Source organism: Pagrus pagrus, assembly GCF_965226575.1.
Source record: "Pagrus pagrus genome assembly, chromosome: 23".
Lineage (NCBI taxonomy): Eukaryota > Metazoa > Chordata > Actinopteri > Spariformes > Sparidae > Pagrus > Pagrus pagrus.
Genome location: NC_140205.1, coordinates 18,009,377 through 18,035,401, shown reverse-complemented (window position 1 = coordinate 18,035,401; position 26,025 = coordinate 18,009,377). Strand labels below are relative to the sequence as shown.

Below are 26,025 nucleotides of genomic sequence, written 5' to 3'. Positions count from 1 at the left end.
AAAGGTATATATCTAACTATGATACATGTTCATTATTAAGGCTGTAGTTTGCAGTGGTCTTGAACTGGATTACAATATAGTGAGGGGTATTTCTCATGTTTGGCCAACCCCATTTACAAAAATGATAAGGGAGGAATATTTGTAACACAAGTGGTACAACACTACCATTTATTACAACTTCAGTTTGCAACTCTCTGAAACAAAAACTGGCTACTTTAAGCTTTGTAGTGGCAGAGCTGTTGTATTGGAAGCTTAGCTTAGCATTAGGACTGAAAGCAGCTACTCTGGCTCTGTAACAAAATTTGCTGACCATTCCTTCTCAAGCTCACAAATAACATTTTTAACACCAAAATTAACTCGTATATATGTTTTTTAAATGTGCTAAAAAAAGGCGATGACTCCTTTCCCATTGCAATGAGTCTCCTTTTTTCTCATTTGTCAGTTTCAAGTTCCACTTCAAAACCACTTCCAGAAGACATTAAACGTATTTAAAAAGTCTTAGTCAGTAACATTCTCAATTAGACCCATTGCCTTTTTTTTAAGCTGATGATAGAAGTGGCTAATCACTCATCACTGTTTAGACTTGCACATGCCCAGTCCCGATCAGGCAGCTGGTAAGGCTCAGTTACTGCCAATAAAGGTGGCCAATAAAGTGATGCCACTGACAATGTAACCTTTAAAAATCTTTTACTTCAGTCCCCATTTTAAACTCAGCGCTGACTAAAGTGCTGCTTGAACAGAGACTGATGGCAATGTATTAACAAGCCACCATCCTTAAGTTCAACGTGCGTCACAGCATCGAGCCAGAAAAGGAAAATGAACATGTCCGCCCGCACAAGCTAAGCTAACTGTGTCCCAGCTTCAGTCAAACTTAATTATTCTGATGATAGGTTGTTGGTTGCATTTTGAGTTAAATCTTTGGAGGCTAATTGTAGCCAAATATGAAATGAAACAGGAACAGATTAAAGTGCAGTGTAAACAAAATCAAACTACAACAGAAACTGAAAAAAGTCAACATTGTCTAAAAATCACAAATCAACAACAGTAAGTTCCACACAGGACACAAACCTGCACTTGGCCCATTCGTCCACCAGGACCTGCTTCCTGTGGACTTTTTGGTCAGTTGTAATGATTGTCCTGGAGCAGTAATAATGATGTAGTAGGAACAACAATAACATGAGTGATTGGTCAGTTGCAATGATGGTTCTGGAGCAACATTAATTATGATTTTGGAGGAACAGTGAACATGTGAAGTTCCTTGTACCTTGGAGTCAAACTTGCAGGGCACAGGCTCTCCTAGAGGGAGACAGTTAGCAGCGAGATGAGTGTCCACAATGACTCCAGTCCATATCTCTGCTTGGTAGAAACACAGGACAAACTCGTACACTCAGTGTGTGTTCTTGAATCCTCAGCCCTCTCCCACAAATCTAGCCGCCCTTTCGAGGGCACATGTAGGACATGATAACATTGATCATGTTCTTAATGATGGGAGGTTTTGGGTGGAGGTCGTGGGGCAGGTAGTGGGCCAGAGTCATCTCCCAGGCATTCACAAAATTAACATTCAGTCCTTTAAACATGACTCTGAGCACCTTGTCAGCCTGGTACGAGTGCCAGTCGCTGTTGGTTAGTGCCACCATAGGTGTCAGTTCTTTGGGATTTCCGGTCCGGATGATAACCAGCGTGTCCGGAGCCCTGTCCTGCAGCCGCACCACCGCCCTGCGGATGTTCTGCAACCGGCGAATGTAGATCTCCATGGGGAAAGTGCCGAAATGAGCCCAGATGCAAAAAATGACAACGGTGTTAGAACCTCCGGTTATACCATCGAGTTCATTGGCAATGTAACGCAGCTCACTGGTTGGAACAGGGACAATGCGGATAGGAGGACCGTGGAAGCGGTACTTCACAAAGATGTTGTTTCTATAATCCAAGGATATGAAAGGTCCGGCTTTCCTCTCATTGTGCAGGTCAAACTCCCTAAGATCTAAAAGTGTTACAGAGGGAACAGATTAGGCTGCAGTGTGAAAAAAAATCAAACTGTAACTAGAAATCCTTGTGGATCACCTACCTGGTAGTTCAGTGTTGAGGTATTCAAAAAACTGCCTCACGGTGGAGTCTCCAAACATGTAGACAACCTTGCCTTTTAGACACTGAGTGATTGTGACAGTGTTGAACTGGTGAACTGTTAGTCCACCTAGTGCATGCCACACACCCTGGTAATAATAGCCAGCAGGTCCAGACTTCACAAGGCTGCTCTCCACATTTGGCTGACCTGAGAATAAGTCAAAGAATAATGGAAAGGTTATTTTACTTTATTATTATTGTCAACAAGAGAGTTGTTGACAATAACAGAGTAAGAGAGAGATAAGAGAGTTAGGTTAACTGATTACTATTAAAGATGTAAATTTGACTAATGTGTCACAAAAAGATTGCTTTTGAAAGGCTGTAGTTTCTAACATAACTCAAATGGAAGTACATTAGTTGGATTATTTTCAACAGCAGATTAAAACACATTTGTTGTGATCAGAAGTGTATGTGGAACTGTATGTAAATAAATTCCAGTGCCAATAGTTAGTGTGATTAAGAAACACGTCACTCAGTGCAACAGGGCGGCCCGCTGATGAGTTATTTTTCATAGTTTTTGAACAACAGTGGAGCTTCATGGCAGAGGAATACATATGTCAGGCCTCACAGGCGATGATTGTTAGTAGAATCAATTTTCATGGGACTCGATGGCAATATGGAAAATATAGAATATTATCAGCCCAATCCTTTAAAGCAACGTTCTGTCCTCAATATTTGACGATCAAACTCCCGACTCTGGCAGGACAGTAAGAGCTGGACTCACTGATGTTTCACTGATGCTTGCTGCTCAAATGCAGTGAAAGTTGATGCAAAGTTTATGTAACGATGCATACGATGCAAACTTTTTAATTTGAAGATGCTGACCATATTATCGTCACCATGTTGCTGCTGCGGTTTATGTTTGCCCAGATGAAAATTTAAGAAATGTACGACAGACTTACGTCCTGATTTTATACGTGTATGTATATAAATAACTGTACATATGGTCTGTGTTTGTGTAGCATGAAGGAACGACAAGCTTTCATTTCATTATACAACCCTGTGTTGTATAATGCATCCTTAGAAACTAGAAACACTGGGAACAGCTGGTGTCATGTTCACAAACTTTTAACCTCACACTCCATGCTCCCAGTACTCTTCTCAAAGTGACCTGGATACATCTCTAAACAGGACAGTGCTACCCCGAAGAAAGTGATAAGTTGTTTACAATTTTTTTCCCCTACCGTTTCTACTTTCACAGAATCTAACAAATTCAGTTTTGAGATATTATCATGGACGGTGGTGGCAGTAGTAAAAAATGATGCTTTACCTTCCTTTTTAGGCAACACAGTGATGTTGGCAGGTCCCGAAGCCCGAACGTGGACTTTCATATTGACACGACTGAAGAAAAGTATAGATAATGCAATTCTTACACACACTACAACATAAACAACATCAATACAAGGAAGGAGGACAAAAATCTGAGATAATTTAAAAAGTTAAAGATTAAAACCACAATAATCTGGTGGGAAACAACTGCTTGAAAGTTCTTTCAAAATCACACAGAACATTGTCATATAAACAATGGTCCCAATGACTATGTAATACCAATGTGTGGCTTGCAGTGATGAACCCACAGATGATTATCACCTGACTTCACAGTTGCTCTCAGCTCTACTGAGTCTCATCACTGTCATCAAGATTTTATTACACAGCAGGCAGCTGTGACCTATCACACGAAGACGCATTGCTAGAAATGCGTCACCAGTAAAGCCATTATTTTTTCTATGGAACAGTGTGCTTGACATGCGCTCCTCTCTTGCGACACGCTTTGAATTTTTTCAGTGTTTTTTTTAAGGAAAGCTTGGATTAACTTATATCATACTCTAAAGATACACTGCCTAAGGAGAGGTGCTTGGTGTGACTTAGACTGATTAGTTTTATCTGTATTATCTTTAAAACTTTCAACATCTTCAGATTCAATCTTCACTGCCTATAGTCAAGAAGGGGTGTATGTGTGCATTTATTCGAGATTCCATTCATATCTCTTCGTTCCCTTACCTGTCAAAGAGCTCCTCTTCCTTGTCCTTGAGGTTTTGCTTGAATTCTCCCATGCTGTGGCTGATCCGATCATTACAGCTCATATTTTGTGGCTTGTAGCAGAACCAGGGCTCTCCTGTACGGACGTCAGTGTAGTTGCACTGCGGCTGCTGGGTCTGACGTAAACAGACATTACAGGTAGTCGTTTGGGAGCTGTGGCCTGAATGAAAGACGCTGTTGAAGTAAATCCTGTCTGGCTGTTCCACACTCAGCCTTTGCAGCACAGTGACAGCCTCACTTGGATGAACCAGTGTCACCTGAAAAAAATGTCAAAGTCCGGTCATGTTCAGTTCACCTCTTAAGCTGCACTCTTTGTTTCAGATCTAAAGCAAATTGATCTTCAGACTTATCTGGAGAAGTGACCATTCACTAAACCCCGACCTGAACAGCGGATGTCGTTGTTGTCTAATTATAGCTTAGCAATCATGGCAGGTCTGTCAAGCTTCAGATGTCTCGTAATGTTGGAAGTGGTGTGGATATACTGTACAGCTGTAGTAGGAGATACTATGCACTGCTTGGAGGGCAGTCTCTTAACTTCTCAAAACCAAAAACAAGGAGGCAAAGTGCAAGGAATAAATAAGTCTATTTGCCTCTTTTCATGTTTTCTGCAAATTTTAGCATTAATGTCTAGCTAACTATCTACAGTAGTAACCTAGTCTTACTTCAAAGGCAGATAAGTATTGTATACTACATTTGCAATTTACAATTTATGTAAAAAAAAAAAAAAAAAAAGAAGCACATCAATTGTGTAGTACTTCCCCAATGCATGAGAGCCTCCCGGATAATACTTTTATGGTGTGTTCCCACAAAAAAGCCAAATGAACTTTGTCGCGGGTGTAGATTTCATACAAAGTTGATGCAATTTGCGAAAGGTGATGCGAATGACACGGCGCAAATGACGCCACCAGTTAAAATGATCTGCCTCTTCCTGCACTGTGTATTATTTTATTATTTATTTTTTGGCTGTTTTAAGGCTTTATTTTGATAGGACATTTTAGGAATGACAGGAAATGGGATGACAGAGAGGGGGAATGAAAAGCAGCAAATGGGTGTCGGTTGGATCCGAGCCCTGGGCCGCTGCAGCGAGGACAGTGCCTCTGTATGTGGGTCACATGCTCTACCAGCTGAGCTACTGGGGTGCCCCCTGTGTGTTCTTTTCTATCTTTGTTATTTCTGTATATCTTTTTCTAAATTGTGCAAAATAAATCTAAATCTAAATCTACTCAGCGACAGACAGCTCTGGAGGAGAGAGGTAGGTGCAGAGCCAGAACTTATGGAGGAATAAACACCTAAAGTCACAACGGATTCTGCGCTGATCCAGAGCCGTTTAAAATTTAAGTTTAATGAAAAAGTGGATTTATCTTCACTTCACAGCTTATTGACCTGATTTTACTGTGTTTTTTTGCCTGGGACAAGTCAGTTGGCAACAACAACAAGTCATCTAGAGGCAGCATTGTCACCCAGCTCACAGACCGAACATTAGCTTAATTAACTATCTAGCCATGGCTAAAAAAAAAAAAAGCTAGTAGCTTGAAATGGGAAGCGTGCTTTTGTTTAGATTTCAAGGTTTTCTTTTGAGTACAGTTGTCATTAAAAACTGCACATGTGTTGTGTGAGAGGTCAAAGTTAACAGGAGCAGCAAAAGTAATTCAGGTGAGTGGGGCTTAACAGTCAGTCAGTTAGAAGATAAATTAAAAACAGCTACAGTACAATCACATGTAACATAACAGTGTCAAGAATCACCTCAACCTGTGCGCTTCCTTCCCATGGTAAAGAGAAAACAGCAGTGTATATGCCATTGAGATGATCCACCACTTCCCCAGCCACACCTGCACCTAGGCCCGGGTTGTGCAGCCGGGCGAGTAAGACGTCTCCCCCAGTCTTCTTTGGACGTCCTTGAAAATCACACATTTTTATCTTGACCTCCAGCTGGTCCCCTATCTGCCATTGTCGTCCTTCCTTTCCCGGGGGAATGGCGAAGGTGCTGTGGGCAGGATCACTGGTCTCCTCCAGGGAAAGAGGAGATGGCAAAAGTGGAGTTTCAGGCCAAGCTGTGGATTCTAGTAGAAGGCGTTCCTCCTGAGCATCCTCAGGGGATAGTGGCTCGAAGGAGCAGAATTCACGACGCCTGTGATGATGGGTGGGTTTCGGGAGGCCAGTGGTGGAGTTCACTTTATACCAAACCTGGCAAGACAGCCAAGAGAGATGGCAAATATTGAATAAAACAAAAAGACAAGAAGGAAGATTCATAGTGCCGCAAAGCCTAAAATGACTATTTTTGGTTTTTGATAAATCAATTTGTTAGCTGCTAGCCACCGGATGTTTTGCCTTTGCTTACTTTTCCTTTGACTCTCATTCTGTTCTAAACACTGACCAATAGAAGAAATGCAGGAGTGTCAAGGTAGGCTACTCAATCTGTGTTGCACACGGCAAGAACCTCAATGGTGAAGTCAAAGCCAAAGTTTTCTTTTGCATGGGCTTCAAAGTCTTGTTCTGTGAAAATGTGGGATACTGATATGGTGACAATGACATTTTCATGGTTGAAAAGATGCATTGAATTTTGCTACATACACACTGGATTGAACCACACTAAATGTACAAATCATCAGGGACTATTTTCACAAACTCCACTAATGACATCAAAGTAAAAGCTACTTCACAGCTAATTTCACTTCACTAATAAATGAATGTTTAGAGATCACAGTAATGGAAAAAGAAGTAAAGTGAAGCAGATGATTCAGGAAAAGTCTTAAGCTTTGAACCGAACAAAGTATTTATTTATGATTGTAACACACCAACATTTGTTTAGATACAGAGTCAAAAGTCATATTTTACGAGTCACTTAAAGTCCAACTCAAGTAACATTTAGTCATTCCTTCACTGGCTTTTGAAAACTACACATTTGTTGAGATTTATGTCTTTAGCAGTAACGAATGTGAACCAGTAGGTTGAACATTTTTGGTCTTGTAATGAAATGGAAAGTATAGATTAATGCCAGCATTATCCTTTATATTTAGGAGCTTCTGCTGTCAGTGAATTACAGTTCAGGGTTGTGAAAAAAACTTCCCTGTAGAAACACGTGTGTGCAAGTGTGTGATATGTGCCACTAGGTGTCTCTCAATCAAAACAAAAGATGTAAGTAGTGTGGGATCATAGGAGGTCCTTGCAAAACAACCAACAGATCCAATGAAATTCTTTGGGACTCAGGCAGAAATGTTCAAGGATGAGGTCATGTTTGAAAGTGTTATTCACATTGTGTTTAGTCTAAACAGCCTTCCTCAATTCCTGAGCCTCTTGTGGGAGTTACAGCGACAGGTTCCAAATGAAACGCACTGTTGGTTTGGAGAAGATCATGTATTCTTCTGGGTTTGAATATTAACATTTAAGTGCAAATATAACAAAGGTCTGGTCTTTTCTGGACATTTAAATGCAGAAATGTAATATTATATATTTAACTCAAACTGCATTTATGATTATATGCAAATATTTGGAAACAATATTCTAAATTCCGACCAATATAAACATTTCAGACAGGGTCTAACTCTTCAAGTGGTCCCACTAAAACCAAGCTCTCACCTCCAGGGTCTCGATGTTATGCAGCACAAAGATAAGGACGGCCAAAGCCAGAAAGAGGAAGAGGACGGTGTACTTGATCTCCTTATGACAAGCTCTGACCTTCATGATCAGTTATCAGTCTTCATCTGTGGCTGCAGCACAGCACTGAGACCAGTTCCTCTGGCGCTGGATTGGAAAGTAGAATAAAAAGACAATGTGAAACTTTGTTATGCTCAGAATAAGAATTTCATTTACGAAAAACTTGAACCCAATTGCGAAATGCTCTCTATACAAATGTCCTTTGCGACATAATGTCAATATTTGAATACATTTGGACACTGTCTTTTCCAATCTGATACCGCACTATGTAAACTAACTTTTAGAGCAAGTGCACTGACATCTGTTTTCAGTCTCACTCCACAGATCAGAAATACTTGCGTCCTTCTGCTAATTACAGTTCCTCACTATCAATTAAATGTATTTCTGTAAATGCAGTGATGCAACGATCATGATGCAGTCTTTTTTTTTTTCAGCCACACTAGCAGCGTGGTATGAATTTAGTGATACCATGACTTTTCTGTAGCACCACCAGCAAGTCAAACCATGTGCCATGTGCCACCATGAGGTTGACATTAGTGGTTTTGACGAAAGGTCTCAACAGCTATTGGAATGATCAACACAAAATTTGGTACAACCGTTCATGTTTACCTCAGGATGAATTGAAATGACTGACTTTTCATCTAGAGCCATTATCAGGTCAAATTTAATTTAGTCAAATACTTTTATATATGTATATACATACATAAAAATGGAAACTATTTATAACATCCAGTCAACAGTTGGGGTTACAAAGGCCGAGGCATTGGCTTGTTATGTTGTCACTGCAGTGACATACCAAGGTTGCTATGTCTCAGAGGCATACCAAGGTGAGCATGTCTCTGCAGTAGTGGATAAGTATACCAGTAGGTATATATAATTTAGTACATAAATGGTACTGATACATGTGCTTGGTTCACAGCCTCTGGGTGTACGCGGATAAGCCACAACAAAGGGATTAACAGGTCCAGTGAATACTCTAGATAATCTTGTTACACTGCAATGTTCTGCTGTGACACCTTGGGTCCTGCCATTCATGTGGATGCCACTTGATATACACCACCCACACAAACACAGTTTTAGATAAAGTACATCCTCCCCACAGCAATGGCAGACCCGGATGGCAGGACAATGCACACTGCCACACCAGACAAGATGATCAGCGTCACCTGTTTGTGCTTTTAATGTTGTGACTGATTGGTGTAGTTTGAGTGTTTATCTTTTGCCCTTCCCATTGACAGCAGATGGTCAATGTCCACCAAATGTAAACAAATGAAATGGTCTGACTGAATTGCCCGATTTTTAATCCGGCCTTGCTACAGCAGACAATCTGATCTTTGTATGCCATTTAAGACTTAATTTAAGACTTCATTTAAGGAGTACAGTCTAAGTGGCTTTTTCTGCAGACACGCATCAAAAACAGGCAATAATTCCTTTGTAAATCTTATAATGAATAGCACAGGGTTTACATTGATATATCTAAATAACTGTAGCAACATTAATGTGCCAGGAACAAACACATGAAGTTCAGTTTAGCTCAGCTTTATTTACAATTGCAGATACTGCAGCATTCACTTGGGGAAAGAAAAGCAAGAAAAAATGCTATTTGGTGCAGAAACAAACAAAAGAAAAAATTAGGGTGTTTTTTCAGTATTCAGGTCTCATGTTTCAGAAGCCACAGATTGTCTATGGACCATTGTTCCCTAAAGGCAGAAACTGAGCTTAAATATGCTGACAAACCAGTGTGAGAGAAACTTCCTTCATATAGTAGTTATTTTTGCAAATACAGTTTGAGGGAAATTTGTACTTGAATAAAAGAATTAACAGTAAAAGTAGTAAGCAGTATTAACTGGAAAAAGTACTTAAGTATTAAAAGTAAAAATACTTGTTTGTGGAATGTATCTTCTCTGAGTGCTATATATCACTATAGTTAGCTTACTACTATTACTTTTGTGTTATGCCAAACATATGGCCCATCCTACGTTGGATGTGTACCAAACATCAAACATAAGATACTTTTGCAGATAACACATTATTATATGAAATCAATTGCAACTTTCACTGTGCTTCAAGATACATTCAAATAATTAATTTAGAACTTATTTATTTATTCTTATTACAGATTGTGAAATAAATTGTGCATTCAATTGCAAAAGAGACAAAAAGTCTCAAGTTTACCCTGATAAAGGCTTTCCTCCTCATCTCCCAGGCTGTGGTAGAAATTTACCAAGTACATTTACTCAAATGCTGTGTTTAAGTTCAGTTTTGAGGTACAAATACTTTCCTTGAGTTTAATGCTACTTCTTCTCCACTACATTTCAGAGGCAAATATTGTACTTTTCCCTTGATCACATTAATTCTAAAGTTTCAGTTACTAGTTACAGTGCAAATTCAGATTAATACAATAATTTAAGCAACAAATAAATTATAATGTATTGTTATAAATCAAGTATGTACAGTCAAATTAGCCCCACCAGCTGCAATTTCTGCACAATGAGTACTTTCAGTTTCAGTACTTGAAGATGCTACCACTTTTCTATTTTCACTCAAGTAAAGTTTTGGATGCAAATGGAATGGAGAGAGTATGCAGTAACTAAAGTTAAGTTAAAGGTTAACTAAAGTTAACTAAAGGTAAGGAAAATTCATTGAGTACAAAGTACAATATTTCAATCTGCAATGTAGCGGAGCAGAAGTATAAAACAGCTTGAAATGGAAAAAGAAACGTTTAATACAAGTACCTCATATCTATTAGAATGGTTAGTGACAGCATTTAGTTCTCATGTCTATAAATTGAAACTTCAAATAAACTGAAATAAGTTGAAACATATGTTTCTTACCTCTGAAGAGATTCATTTGGAGAGACGGTGAGAACATCCAACAGTGATGCTGAAATTTTTTCTGCTGGTTTACAGGAAAGTTTTCTGCTTCACTTCCAGGCATCGACTCTGAGGGGAGTGATCACAGACAGCACTCACAGCTAAAACCAACATCAGTATCTCATCTTGTTCCTATCTTATCTTGTTAAACACTCCCATGAGCCAAAAAAGGACTGCCTCAATATGGTTATCGTCTCTTACAGGCACGGCCGCTTAAAAGAAAAAAAAGACTAGGACAAAACCTCCGCTGCATTTCAATAGTCCCACTTCCTCTCACTCACTTAGCCTCAGCCCTTGGTATTACGCAACAGCATACGTCACACAGAGGCCACATGGAGAAAGGGAGGAAAGTGGGCAGAGGAGGAGAGGGGGATTTAAAAGGAATGCACTCTTGTAAACTTTCAGCCGAAACTAACTTGGATCGACCACAAGGTGTAGACTTAACACTTTAGCCTACTGCTTTTTACTAATCATCAGAAGTACCTCGACCTGCAGACTCATGTCAGTGAGGCGAAGACATCTTCTGTGGATAACTGCAATACATCGGCATGACCCCTCAAATGTGGTTATTTTGTGACAGAGATGTAACAGAGGCGGGGTATTTTATAGTTTAACAATAAACTTTACAGCCTAAAATAACTGAAACAGTAAACTTCACTAGAGACTTAACAATTTTAAATTATCCCCAAGCATCTTTTTCTGCATTATAAAAAGTTTTCATATCAGTGCATAATGAACAACATATACAAAGATACAGACGTATCTGTGATAAGCCAATATTAGCAAATAATATCAGGCAATCAATATTTCACTAGGGCTCTAGCGTTTACAGATAATGTTGGGACTAAAGAGATCACCCAAGCTGGTCAGTAGCTACAAAAATCTAACTTAAATTAATTACAATTAGTAATGACATTTTTCAGTAAAATATCAAGCTATCAATGAGATATTCTTGAAAACTATTAACAACATTGGCGCGTTAAATTAAAAACATGTAAGCCGTCCTATAGAGACCTATAAGATATAATCAAGACCATGTCTACTTGTAAAAAACAAAAACAAAAAACCCCAGGAGCTGAGAAAATATTAACCTTAATAATTCACATAAGAAGTGGGGCTAAAACCGAATGATACATCGATTGGCCGATATTATTGGCTGATATTGGCCTATCACAGATATATCGGTATCTGCTTTTATGTTGTCCGATGTGCTCCAATATTGCACGTCTTTATTGTAGGGGTTAAAATGCAGAAAAAGACGCATTAAATTAGATTGAATTACCAGTAATTGTGCTGTTTCAGTGAGCTGGTGTCATTTTAAACCATAAAGTATATTGTTGGGGTGCCCTGGTAGCAGACCTGGGAGAGTGTGCGCCCCATTGTAAGGAGGCGTATTCCTCAGCAGTGGCCCAGGTTCAATTCCATCCTCTCCATCCACCATTGCTGCATGTTAACCCCTGCGTGTTAATCTTTGGTATTAACTTTATCAGAACTGTTGAACTGAACATTAGGGCCCTCTCTCTCCTCCTAGTACCTCCCACCCTTTTGGGGATAAATTACAGTGAAACTCAGGCTTTGTAACATAGATATAGTAACTTTAGAGATGTGCAGGACACAGTCCTTAATTTGAGTTGAGAAGATAGCAGTAACTGTCTGTTTGATAACAAGACATGAGATCTGGAAACGTGTGATTTAGTGGATTACATCGTTGGAATCTGTTCTATTTACAATGGACAATGTGCTTTGCACCCATGCACCATTAATGTTTGTGCATATTCCCGGGGTAAGGAGGATCCTGAAGTGTGCGATTTCATTTAATAATGGATGGATAGTTAGGTGATTGAATTATTTGGAAGAGACAACGCCAAATTGGTAAGTACAGTATTAAGTAATGTAACGTTAACAGAATGGTTTCTTTTCCTGCCTGCCTGGCGGCCTTCAGTGCCCTGTCCCTATTGTGGACAAAGTGATGGTATTGCGTTATATAATCGAGACTAGATAACTTGTGGGGAGAATAAACTGAAAACGGGTCAGATGAGAGAGGTCTTGCTATGCAAGACTAAATGTGACTTGAATGCCCCACTTGGGTAAACACGGTAAAATCAGCTGTTCAAATGTTTAACATTACCCCGTGACCACAAAGATTTAACAGTAGCCCATATTTTATGTGAGTAATGTGTGTAAGTTATTTCAAGGAGTGGAGAATTAATTTATGGGTTGATGATTTTGGTTTCCATTGACTTTTGCGGCGTCATTTTGTTCTCAACAAATTATACAATGTACATCAGTAAACATTTTCAACTTGAATAATTTGTTCATCAAGATCTGATGTGTGATTAAAGCAGTGTACATTACTTGGAGAGTCAATGTAGCCACACTAGAATTACCCAGGGAAGAGGACAAAATTCAGACAATAAACAAGAAGTCTATGGACACCAAGGCGAGTGCAACAAGTATTATTAAGCTGATAAATTAAACACCATAACCAGTCTTTCATGCAAAATCATGGGTGTTTGATTTGGGTCACTTGGCATGCTCAATGGGTGGTGCATTAAATAACTCATAAAGAAGGTACAAACCTTTGTTACACTATGCTGAGGTACAATAATGCTAACCATTACCCCATAATGACACTATCCTTAAATTCATTAATCTGTTGTGCATTTTTGTAACGTTCACAAACTACTAGGCCTGAAACTCGGTCAGGGAGCATACACATTGAACATACATGTTTTCCAGAGTGTCTGCTGAGAGCTTTGCTCTCCTGCAGCTGCAAACACATCAGCAGCTTCTCCTCTGCTGCAGCTGCTGATCTGGCTCCTTTCTTTGTTCCATTCTCTCAGACAGCCAAACTTTTTCATGTGACTTTTGAACTTAATCTGTAACAGATGTAACTTAAAATATAGCAAAGTACAGTACGTGTGATTAAAAATACTCAAGTTAAAGTAAAATTACACATTTTTCATAATGAAGTACACACAAAAAACGACTATTACAGTAAGAAAAATAAATGTAATTCATTATTTCCACGCCTGCATACAGGCACAGTAACTGGGGATTGTTAACACCCAATGATGCATCGGCACCCAGCTGATTAGAGTGTTTGCTAAAACTCTCCCTCACACACATACTATACCCCTACAAAAACACCCAAATCACATCTCACATAAGAGATGATGACAGGGTAAGATGTAAAGTCTAAGATTATTTGAAGCTAAACAGACTATAGATGACACTCTAACAGGCAGAAGTTTGGATTTTGCTTAGCCGACCCTGGTCTACACCCTGCTTGTAAATGTGGAACAGTATAAGGGATCTCTGCAGTAGCTGAGTTATTACTAGACAGATCTGGGCTATTTTTCTTGAGCCAAAGGGACTTCCTCAGATCAAGTGTTTTCTTGCTCAAAGGCTCTTGGAGTTCTCAGTAGTGTACTTCAACGGCAGGAAGCCAGAGATTATACACTGGTTTTGGAGTCAGTAATTAAGTGTTTACTTGCTTTAATTTGACTCAGATTTTTTCATTTCACAATGTTTTCCTGCCTTTCAGGGTAGACATTCCTGTTCCCTGTTTCCAGAAACAGCCCAAATGCTCATGCTAATGCTACACATGACTACTTACAATATTAATGCGTACTCAGCATGCATCGGTTCCAAGTTGGCCTTTTTTTTTATCTCAACTACATCCAACAACGTTTTGTGACTGCCATCTTGCACCGTTGTGATAGTATTACTGCACTTATATTTCATTCAGAACAAATGCAATGTAGAAGTATTGTGACTAATGGACTAAGACTTTTGGACCTTACTGTATCTATGGTTACAACATCAGCAATAATACTGAGCTGGAAGCCCCTTGTCAGAAGGGCTGCTCATAAAAACCAGGATGGTGTGGTGTTTCCATAGAAAGAGAAACAGTTTTATTTCATTTCTCAGTTTTATTTCAAGTTTGAGTTGAACTCTTAAAAACCCTGTGACACAGTATCTGAGCAAATGTTCCTGATCCAAATGAGACTCCAAAATACGAGTTTGTGGCAGATTCTACACTGATCCTTTTGTGGACAATTTGTCAGGCTGGGAAGAATCATTCTGCCCAGAGTTAGATAATCCTTTGCCGAGAAGAAATGCTTTTGAAAATTTCCACGAGACATTGTGAATGAAACAAAATGGGAGATCCAAACGGGGATTATAAATACATGACAGAGGCAGCCAGTGCATAGGGCAAATGTGAGCCACCGCAGGATAGGAGAAACATCTTCTACGAGAAACATACACTTGGCAAAAAACAAAAAAAAAGGTTGAAGAATTAGACAGGAGAATGCAGGAGGAATTATGGAAATAGGAAAATAAGAAAGAAGAGAAGGAGGAAGAGGATTGCCATGCAGGGCAGACACAGAGTGCATTTCCTTTAATGGCTATGGGTGGACAATCCTGAGAATGATCACATGAACAAAGTCAAAGATTTCTCCTGTGGCTTCCCACACTGACTGGCAGTTAAAGGGGTATTGGTCAGGATGTTGGTTAGAAGGGAGGAGCTAGTGGGCTTGGTAGAGGAAGCTACCAGGAGTTTGGTTTCAGAGGCAGATATCAGTAGATAGTAAACAGGAGAGGAGAAGTGGATTACCTGTGTGTGGAAATGATAAAAAGCCTTCACACTGGCAGCATTTTTCTTGTAGATACTGGAGCAACAGGTTTATCTATTTCTATGAAAAACTGTCAGTTTCAGCTGCAATTATCAAATCTGAAACAATAAATAGGGTTCCTATTAAATGTCCAAAGACTTTCACATTGCCTGTAGTGTCCTGTGATGATCCTTGTTTTGTTTTTTTGCAAGCACGAACAACTGAGACGAACAAAACATCTGCTTTAAACTTGACAACATGCCAGCCTATAAACCATGGTCTCAACTCTAATGGGGCTTTTCCGTACACATGTGCTGGCTCAGCTTGACTCCGTTTGACTCGCACGTCAGCCAAGCCCAGCGGGCAGCTGACAAAGTCCTATATTATTTAGTTATTTAAAATGCTTTAATTATGAAGCAGCAACACGACTCCTGAACAAGGTGGAAGCAAACATGATGAAACAGAAAAGTGCAGCAGATGTCTGAAAGTACCGTACAGGAAGAGGAACTACGCTTCAAATCACAGAGATTCAGTGAGAAGCCAAGAAAAGAACTGAGAGCTCAACACAATAACATTTTAAGAGAATCTTTCTCTCTGGTTTCCTTCAGACGTGAGTTGCGAGTGTTTGTGGGGGGAAAAGAGGGTCACGAGTTTGCTCTGGTCGTGACATGTCACGCATCTATTTTTTTTTTTTTAACCTTTATTTAAAGAGGACAGTGCACATTAATGAATGTAACCGCAAAGGTGCCAGTGTTAGCCAGAGGCTAATTTCCAACTGTAGTCCTCTGGCAAGATGTTAAAAGCCATTTAAATATACAATGACACAAGGGACATGAAAACACTACTGAGAACAAAAACAACAGATAGACAGTAATACACACAAAGAAACAAACAAAGAAATCGAACAGAAAAAAATAAATAGATAAAAAAAACGAATAAAACTTAGCACAACTCTTGTTGGAGTTGTGCTACAATGGATTGAGAAACACAACGAAACCAAAGACATACAATATAATAAAGTGCTACAGTGCTCAAGTAAAGTGTTGCAGTGCTCATAAGAGTTGGTGGGCTTTGAATCAGCTGTCAGAGGTGGGTAAATGGAACAATGCAAAGACCGGAACACGATTATTTGGTAATGTTGGACATATCTCTGGACACAAACTGGTAACGGAAACACAAATCAGCATGACGCGGTTGGCTCGGGGCTGCAAAAAATGCCAATGGAAAAAACCCACAAGTCCAGAGAAATACTAGCTAGTTGACAGACAAGGCCCTCAGATGGCCACCACAGACTTGCTGCCTGATCCTGATATGGTATTAGCCTCAACAGTTTAAAACAATTGTTTTGTTGTCTTTGACAAACTCCAATGAGTCCATTACACAACCAAGCACATGACACATCAGTCCACTATTTGTGTGTTCGAGTAAATACAGCAGCTCCTCCTTCACCACCATACCTATCTCAAGTTTCAGCATCCTTGAAGCCTCTACACCAGGCCTATTCAATTAGCGGCCTGTGGGCCACATGTGGCCCAGAACCAAACCCCGAGTGTCCCAGCCTGTGGTCCAGCCCACCTAAATTGAATTGAATTGAAGAGATGGAGAGGGCAACTCGTTCCGCAAGACGTTTCAAGTGTTTCAGACCGTGAATGCAACACTCCTCATAGCCTAGCAACAGTCTACCCACAATGCAGCGCGTTGTTTTGAAGCGTGGCTAGCGGTGCTGTCAGAAGTACTGCCAAGATACCTAGTCTAAAACATGTCCTTTTCAAATCTGAAATGTAAAATTGACAATGAAAACCGCCGATTTAACCCTGTCTGGACTGACAAATACTTTATTTTACCATCAAGTTCAAACGCCAAACCCATGTGTTTAATATGCCATGAGTGCGTTGGGGTACTCAAAGATTACAATATCTGGAGGCACCACATCCAGAAACACCCGACTTTCCAGACAAACTTCCCAGAGGGATCTCCGGAGACAGCGGTGAAAGTGCAGAGTTTGACTGCATCTTACAACCGGAGCTGCACTACGATGGTGCGTACATGCACAGCTCAAGTGAGAGCTACAGCTGCTTCCCTCCATGTTTCGTGGATTTTGGCGAAGACGAAAAGGCCATTTACTGACTCTGAAACTGTGATAGATTGTACAAGGTTTTCCCTGCCTATCTAAGGCAAAGGCGGGCCGCCTTGGTGATTTTGGCCGCCGCCTTGGTTGAAAAAGGGCAGAAAATGATGGTTTCCATCCATCTTCACACAATAGAAATATGAGGATTGTAGTGCCTCTACAGGGCGGATGGGGAACAGTCACCCTCCACACAGCGCGAACGTCACATGCGTCATACGTCACCAGCATTTGCGCTGTATGCATGCGTGTCACGTGACGCCTCCCTCTCCCACTCCAGCATGCTAAACAGATGGTTACTATGTTACAACTTCCAACAGAATAAAGGCAGAAAAGTTCTAGGACTTTGATAAAGGTAAGAGATTATTGTTTAGTTTAAAATATTAGTGTCTGTGTTAAAAGCTAGAAGTCACGAGTGTAACGTCAGTTCTCAACTTCATGTGTGGCAGGCAGACGACAGCAAGAACGAGAGAGAGAGAGTAGCCCCATTCACACTGCCTTTTGCATGCGGGGATCCTGCGGCAATTCTCCGCATCCGCCTCTGTGTGAAAGTTTCAGATGCAGCGAGGGGTGAAATTTCCCTCTGCCTCTGATGCGCCTTCGGAGGTAGTATCAGAGGCGCATTATTGGCGAACCGAACCAGTGTGAGCGGATAAGCCGGCGGCGCGGAATGAGGGCGTGTCGTCTGATAGTGTTCACTGTCTGATTACTGTACAGGTCCATCACTCAACACAATATAGAGAAATGTCCCACAAAGCAACGCTACAGGACCAAACACCAGTAACGTAGTAACTGGTCCTGTCTTTGGAAACTTATGAGGAAAAAAATACCACAGTTATACATGGACTGTCTGTCAGCCTGTCGGTCCTACCGACTCTTCGTCACATTTCTGCCTGAAAAACAGCGTTTGTCCCCGGCAAAAAACTTCAACTTTGTTGCGATGAAAAAAATCACTGCGACGTCAGCCTTCCACCGAGACTTCAGTGAACTTTCCCCCAGAAAACAACCTCCCTCCCCGTGAGTGAAATAGTCACACAGCGTCCAGTTTACTGATGGTGATTTTGTAATTATGTAATTAAGAGAAAAACTTTGTCACTTTCCAGGATGTTTGGTGGGTCAGGATCCCAATCACAACACATTGTAACAGCATCCATATGATTATAAACAGTCAGTGTGTACATGTTTAGACAGGTAAACAGGTAAACACCGGAAAAAACGTTGAAAAAAACACGTCATCACCATGACACGTATGGTCATGCCTCTTCTGGAGCCTCTTTTCTAGCGTTTCTAGCGTCTCCCTATGACGTCAACATATTCACAACAGTATCTCTGTATGGTGAAGTTAATTAACTGTACTCTGTAAATGTTTTCCAATGATCTACCACTTCTAGCCAGTCAGAATATGAGGGTCAGACTGAAACCAGACAAGGGTGAGTGAGTATACTGTACAAGCAGGAATGAACTAGTGTATGGTATATAATAATATTAATATTAATAATAATAATATAATATTTTTAATCCATCTTGGTGTAAAATAAGATTTTCATTAGTAAAATCATGAATTTTCACTTAATACACCACACTCTCAAGGTCGGCTCACACACTTTGCATGCGCGCATGTCATCCAGGTTCTCCAGCCTTTGCCACCTTGGTCTCAAAAAAACCCAGGGAAAACCCTGTTGTATGCTGTTGGCCATCGTGGATGAAGTGATAAATGACGACAAAATGAAAACGAGTGTGACATCTGTTATTGAAAATGTACCCGTCAGACACGTCAAACATTCGCAGGGTTGAAATTCTAGCTACAGATGTATTTGAAACGCTGTTGAATGAAGTGAAGAAAGCCAATGTCATGTCTATAGCAGTAGATGAGTCCACGGACAGAACTGATACTGCACAATTTTGCTTATACGTCCGTTTTTTTTTACATCAAATGCTTCCGAGAGGAACTGGTTGGCTTACTGTCGTTAGAAGGACACACAACTGGCAAGGTAGTCTTTGAGAAGATTTCAACTTTTTTCAAAGACAATGGCCTGGATATGGAGCGTGTGTCAATGCTTGTGGCAGAAAAGTAAAGCACTGGACTGTTTCTGTGATCTCAGAGAGGAGATTACAACTTTCCTCCACAGTAGCAAGTAAAAAAAGGCGGAAGCACACTTGAAACACACACTGGACGACAACTTCATGGCTGATGTCTGCTTTCTGTGTGACATATTCAAACACCTGAATGACTTAAATGTGGGAACACAGGGCAGAGACAAAAATATCACTGATCTTGTGGAACAGATGCGCGCATTCCATGTCAAACTGGACCTCTGCGGGACAGACTTGAGCACCGGCAGAATGCTGCATTTTCCAACACTACGCAAAAGCATCTCATCCCCGGCACATATCACAAATGTGATGACACATTTCATTGCGAGGTTGAAAGAGAATTTTGTCAGTCGATTGGACGGATTTGCTCTGGCCACAGAAGTAATGGGCTTTGCCAGGGACCCTTTCACTGTTGCAACAGCAGGGGACATATCCACCAGAGCAAAGGAGGTGGTCCCCTCCATAGATGAGGGGAAATATATACTGGAACTTGTGGACTTGCAGTCATCCCTAACTATGGCACAAGAGCTTCGTACAAAGGGACCTGTGAAGTTTTGGAGCGATGTCAACAGGCACCAGTTCCCCAAAATTCAAAAAGTAGCCATCCACGTGCTCAGTATGTTTGGATCAATATACACGTGAATCAAGCTTTTCACACATGAACTTAATAAAAAGCAGCACTCGCTGTTCCCTGGCTGACAGCACTCTTCACCAATGTCTTCGAATTGCACTGACATCTTATGAGCCAAAAATTACTGCTCTTGCTCAGAACAAAAAATGTCACTTTTCCCATTGAGAAAGTCAGCGGGGTAATGTGGGATGTGTAACTAAAAAGAGTTTCCTAATCACACGTGGTGACTGAAAACAAACTGCAGTAGTAGATGTGTGATTAGTTTCATTCATATGTTTGACAGTTCTTTTTTTATTCAGTTAAATGCAGATAGGCCTGGTTAAGATGTGACCAAAATGATTATTTACAGAATTTCATTTTATTTTTTCATTCTATTTATTTTATTTAAATGAAAACATATTTCTACTACCACAGGTTCCATTCAATTACAGCTGTTATTGTGTTTTTATGCACTTTTTGATGTGCCTTTGTCATGTTACCAAATTTAAAAGGGAGACTATGAATAAAAAATTTATATTTTTCATCACATTGATCTGTATTGGTTTGAAATTTGTCATTACCAGCTGCTTACTGGGCGCCTAACATGTCAGGCCCGGCTACATTTCTTGATTTTAAAATTTGGCCCAACTGACTTTGTAATTGAATAGCCCTGCTCTACATAGCACAGATGAAGTATAGATTGAGTGCACTCATTATGAAGCATCTCTCAAGCCTAAGTGTACTCAATTGCACTATTAACAATATCCTATTTCTGCTGGAAATGGAAACTGGATCAGCTCCAGTCAGTGATGCATTGCTGGAATAGAAAGTAATGGTATCGTTACTCAAGACCACAGAGTATTGTGCCGTTATTCTGGCTCGCCGACTGTAAAAATGTTAAAGAGGCAGAATGGGGGGACAGTCTGGTTCCGCCTCTGATCTGCCAGTGGGGATAGTAACAGACTGGAGCAGCGTTATACCAGGGCTTCTTGGTTCAGTGAAAAAAAACAATGGCGGTGTAGAAGTGAGTCTTTGTTGCGGCGCTATTCAGAATCTCTGTGTGAAAGGGGCTCATGACTTAATCGTACCATTGCCATTTATTGATCCTGATGTTCCATCCATCCTCACTGATATTCCTAAAAAAGGAAGCATTTTTATTGTTGGGGATTTAACATCAGAAGTTGTAATAACATGGTTTGACCACTGCAAAAAGTTAGCTTCAAAGCCTACCGCTCTTGCTGGAGGCTTGATCCTCCACATGGCCTAACTGACGCCAGAGTGGTGCTGCTGTAGTTAAAACAACATTGCCTACTTATGCGCCACCACCAGGTTCTATAGATGACCCGTTACTCACTGCAGAGACGAAAGAACTGTCAAAGTGTCCAATCAAAACAGCAATGGTGCAGACAGGATACACTACGTGGGCTTTTGGCTGTTTAAGGGGAAGCGTTTGCTGCTTGTATTGCCCACACAGGAAGGGCCTCCAACTGAAATTCCTGATGCCATGCTCAGTTTCCTGAGTCTTATCGTCTACTGCAGACAATAGACTAGGGCCCGGTTTATCGGCGAGCCGATTAAATCGGCCGATTATAGCCCGTTTGAGACTAATTGGTAATCGGCCAAAACTTGTCGATTGTCACCGATATTTTCAGAAATAAAATGCAGGGAATAAGACTTGGTTTTACTTTGAAAATGTTCCCCCATTTGAAAAGATCCCCCGACATTAGGCTATTTATCCCGTAGAGGGCGCACCAACCTCATGACAAACTCCATCCACTATCCACTATCCACCTCACAATACAGCAGAGTGACTGATCTGGAGCAGGCAGCGGCAGGGACGCACGGAGGAGAGTGGTCCGCCTCAACGGTAAATAAACAAGTTTGTGAAATAAACAATAAGTCAACAAGTTTCAATTCAACGAGTAGGCGAGTAGTTGAAAACGCTTTTCTGGTCCGAGTTTGATTCATGATAAATCCGTGATATATTACTGAGATGATCAGTCGGTCTTCCTGTCGGCGTGAAGAGCAGTAGCCTACAGTATATCGAGTGTTCCTGATTTTTTTTTTCTTTTAAACGTTATGATGTACGTGAGTTAGGTTTTTTTATTTTTATTGAGGCTATTTATTTTAGAGGATGACGAGTGTGTGAGTGCGGGAGGTTGACAAATCAGACTCACACTCACACCCGCTACAGTCTGAATAATAAGCAGAGAAGAATTAGTTTATCATCTTTATTACAGTTAAAATAAATAGCCAGGGGTGTAGTGTAAGCCATTTGTTTAAAAAAAATGAGTAAATATGTAGATATATTACTTAAATTAATAACATTTTAAAACTTTATATATATATTAAAAAAAAAAAAAATCGGCCGATAAATCGGTTATCGGATTTTTTCCCCCCTAATAATCGGTATCGGCATCGGCCCCAAAAAATCCATATCGGTCGGGCCCTACAATAGACCCAGGACTGCCTCTTAGTATGACAAGATTTTGAATCAAGCATGTCTAAAACACTTTCCACAAACTGTTGTTTGGTCCACAGAAATTATGCATTCCACCACGGCATTACATGCGACACTGTGTGCTCTTGTACTTGGATTGCCTTTCGTCTCTGTGGCTACTGTATGCTCAGACTGCAGGCAAATCATATTTGTTCCTTAAATCAGATCTGAAAGACACTAATCTTAGCAAGTGATTAGATTGTAGTTTTGTTTACAGCCATCACCAACCTATCCTCATTGGTTGCTTTGGTAACGACAAAGGCGTCAGTCACCAAGTACGATGGTGACGCAGCTTTCCAACAGCATGAGAAATAGAGATCCTTTATCTCTCTCCCCAAACAATCACACTGTCAAGTCACGGGGTAGATGATATGTTTCAGGCTGACTGTCCACAGGCTGTTGTTGTCTGTGTTGTCTTCCATACTGCTCTGCTAGTAGCTGCATAGAGTCTGCTCAGCTGATCTGATGCAACTCTGTGGTTCTAGATTTGACATCATTGTGTGTCACGTTGCAACCGACACAAGAGACACTTTGAAATCTAATATGACTAGAATCACACATCAAACCACCTCCAAATACAGTTTGGGTCCAGTTTGCGAAAAGCACATTTCATGTGTTTGTTTTTTGCTTTTTTTTGCTTTTAGGCTTCCTAGAATCTGGATACAATCTGGAAATGCCAAAAACAAGGCTGGCAGTCTGAACATAGCCTGTGCCTTTGAAGATAAACATCCCACTACTATGCTTTTAGCACAAGAAGATAGGGCAGGGTATAATATCAATCAAAGACACTTCCTGTTCTGATTCAAGACTTGACATTCAGGGTGAGGACGGTTCAGGAAGTTGAAACGCTTGTGCTCCCTCATGCATACTGCACATCATATGAACACTGTTCTGAATCATTTGACATCTCAGCATGTGACTGCTTAAAACAACATAGTGGTTATTAGAGTATATTGACTGCTGCTTCTGTTCTCACTATGCCCACCTCATCCACATCTTATCCTGGCTGAATAAATGATCAATTTGTTGTCGTAGGTTGTGGTAATGTAATGTGCTATAATGTTAATTGTGGTTAGTACTGGTTGCAAACCACCATATCACGGATAAAGAAGAAAAAGCTACAGCAACAGTTAACCGTTAGCTGTTAGCTAGCTAGTGTGTGGCATGAATCTGGTGTGTGGCTGCTACTCTAACGTTAATTTAGAAATGGAGACTGTTAACATAAATTAACAACTGGCTTCGAGCACAACACAGACGTTCCACTGAGCCCCTTTAAAAGACAAAATATCCAATTTTAGTTAAGGTGTCCTTTCAGCATAAAAGGACTGGGCTGTTGTTCAATTTTTCTGTCTCTGTAACATTCAGTCATCATCACACCCTGAACATAGCCTTTTTATCTAACCTTGACTCACTTGACACAAGCTGTTTTTGTTCCCTGCTCATTCCATTCGTTCTGTGACCAACATCGACATCTAATAATTAGAGCATCTTTTTCTGCATTTAAATCTCTTTTCAAAAAAGAAGTTTTCATACCAGCCCATATCAGATAACATACATGCTGAACAGATATACCTGTGACAGATCAATAATATCAGCCAACCAATATATCGGTCAGAATCAATTCAGAACATTACTGAACCGAGCCCTGCTTCATGACACATTGTTCTCTGTGCACTTATTGCTTCCAGAAACCTAACTCCACAGGGTCAACCTAGTAACTGATGAAATAATCAATCACAATACATAGGATATTAGCTTAAGTATGTTATCTTAGCTGCATTATACTGTATGCCATCAACTAATAAAATATACAACTCACCATAGACTCTTAGACGCTTTTTTCCACATCAATATGTCAGTAATGAACATATCCACTTACAAGTCTTCGCTTGAAGACAAGTCTTCAAGCGATGGATGCAGCAAGACTGTGGAGACATCCTCAGTTGCTGCCACATTGTAATACTGAAACTAAATGACCAGTACTTCCTGCTTTACAGCAGTTAATAGCAGGCTGTCCTTCTGGGTGGCTCCAACAAACCAAACAGGAAAGAACAGCACAGGATCCAGGTTAACCCAAGTTAATACCTGTCAGAGCATGAAAATACCTTAGATGATGAACAAACACCAACTGGGTGGTTACTTTTGAACAAATATAGCCTATAAACATATTTTCTTTAGATTATTTTGTCAAAGCGTAGCAGGATTTTTTGTACATCTTACACATACTTTTTGCAGGGTTTCCCCCAGTGTATTATAAGCCTGGCGGGCCGCCAGGTCTTACTTGCCCCCCCGCCAGGCTAAGCATTGTTTATTTATTTTTTTTAAATCAGTTTTTGCGCTCCATCAACTCGTGATCAGGTGTCTTTTTCATCACCTGACAACGTCACAACTTCGTCGCGCATAACGGGACATGTCATGGACATCATGCTCATCAGACCGCTGCTTCACCAGCTGACCGAGAGGAACGCACCAAGTCGACGTCGACCTCGTAGCCGTTAACATGAGCCGAGCCGCGGCTCTAGAGGTTCAGCCAGCTGCTGCAGCGGCTAGTAGCTGTTAGCTGTTAGCACGTCGTCCCCTGCAGCGTCAGAGCTCCGGACTTCCGTGAGCCGAGGTGCTTTCACCAGATGTGAAAATGACCCAGCGTTTCATTTTTCAGCTCATACGGTTCGCGTTTGTTTTCTCTGGTCCAAACAGTAGATTACAGAGTATCACGTTTCCATGACGACTGACCGGAAACAGACGCTTGGTCATGTTCACGTGACTCCAGATTGTAAAAAACTCTGAGGAAAAAAACAAAAATCTCTGGAGACACCAGGCAGTTGTTTTTTAGTTTTTAGTGCAGACTGTTGATATTATTTATCTAAATAGTATTTTTATTATTTATTTATTTTTGTGGTTGTTTGAACAGCATTTCAAGAGTGCAATCTGTAAGACCTGGTGCTACATAAATGTCTTATAATAACACATGATAATGATTATTTTTTCAAATTTTAACATTGTTCTTAAAGCCTTATGGAATCAGTCCTTCTAAGTTCTACTACTCCATTAATGAATCTGTTACCTATAGGGCCCTGCCATCAGTCAATGGTCAGGGTCAGGCCCCTGACACAAAGAAACACGCTTGGGCACCATGAGGCCGCTGGTGGGCCACCCTACCACCGGGCTCAACAAGTTTTCTGGGGGAAACCCTGTGTTTGCCTAAATTTTATTGTCAGGGGTCACCAACAAAGTATTCTAGAGAAATAAACTGCCAGCAATTCATTCCTCCACACATGCACACAAGGGCAACAACAATCTCACAAGATTGAGGTGGCCGCTGCTTTTAGAGCAAGCAGTTACTCTTCACTGACTGCATGACACGGGCCATGATGGGAAATGTCTGGCTG

The 26,025-nt window shown here is 40.6% G+C and overlaps 1 protein-coding gene across 3 annotated transcripts in view; it reads right to left on the bottom strand.

Annotated features, from left to right (window-relative positions):
• The window catches only part of LOC311252842 (NXPE family member 3-like), a 28,867-nt gene that overhangs the window by 646 nt on the left and 2,196 nt on the right, over positions 1 to 26,025 (bottom strand). Inside the window, exons 2-9 of one of the 3 annotated variants that reach the window (XM_084346407.1) lie at positions 24,456 to 24,721; positions 10,650 to 10,757; positions 7,738 to 7,902; positions 5,905 to 6,345; positions 4,123 to 4,418; positions 3,392 to 3,462; positions 2,066 to 2,269; positions 1 to 1,981 (exon numbers count right to left, since the gene is read on the bottom strand). The exon at positions 1 to 1,981 is cut by the window's left edge and continues 118 nt beyond it. In XM_084346407.1, coding sequence (XP_084202533.1) covers positions 1,428 to 1,981; positions 2,066 to 2,269; positions 3,392 to 3,462; positions 4,123 to 4,418; positions 5,905 to 6,345; positions 7,738 to 7,842 — 1,671 coding nt within the window. In that variant the 5' untranslated portion in view covers positions 7,843 to 7,902; positions 10,650 to 10,757; positions 24,456 to 24,721 and the 3' untranslated portion in view covers positions 1 to 1,427. Of the gene's footprint in view, positions 1,982 to 2,065; positions 2,270 to 3,391; positions 3,463 to 4,122; positions 4,419 to 5,904; positions 6,346 to 7,737; positions 7,903 to 10,649; positions 10,928 to 24,455; positions 24,722 to 26,025 lie in introns of those variants that run through there. The other 2 variants (XR_014621585.1, XM_084346406.1) reach the window with 2 other exon arrangements.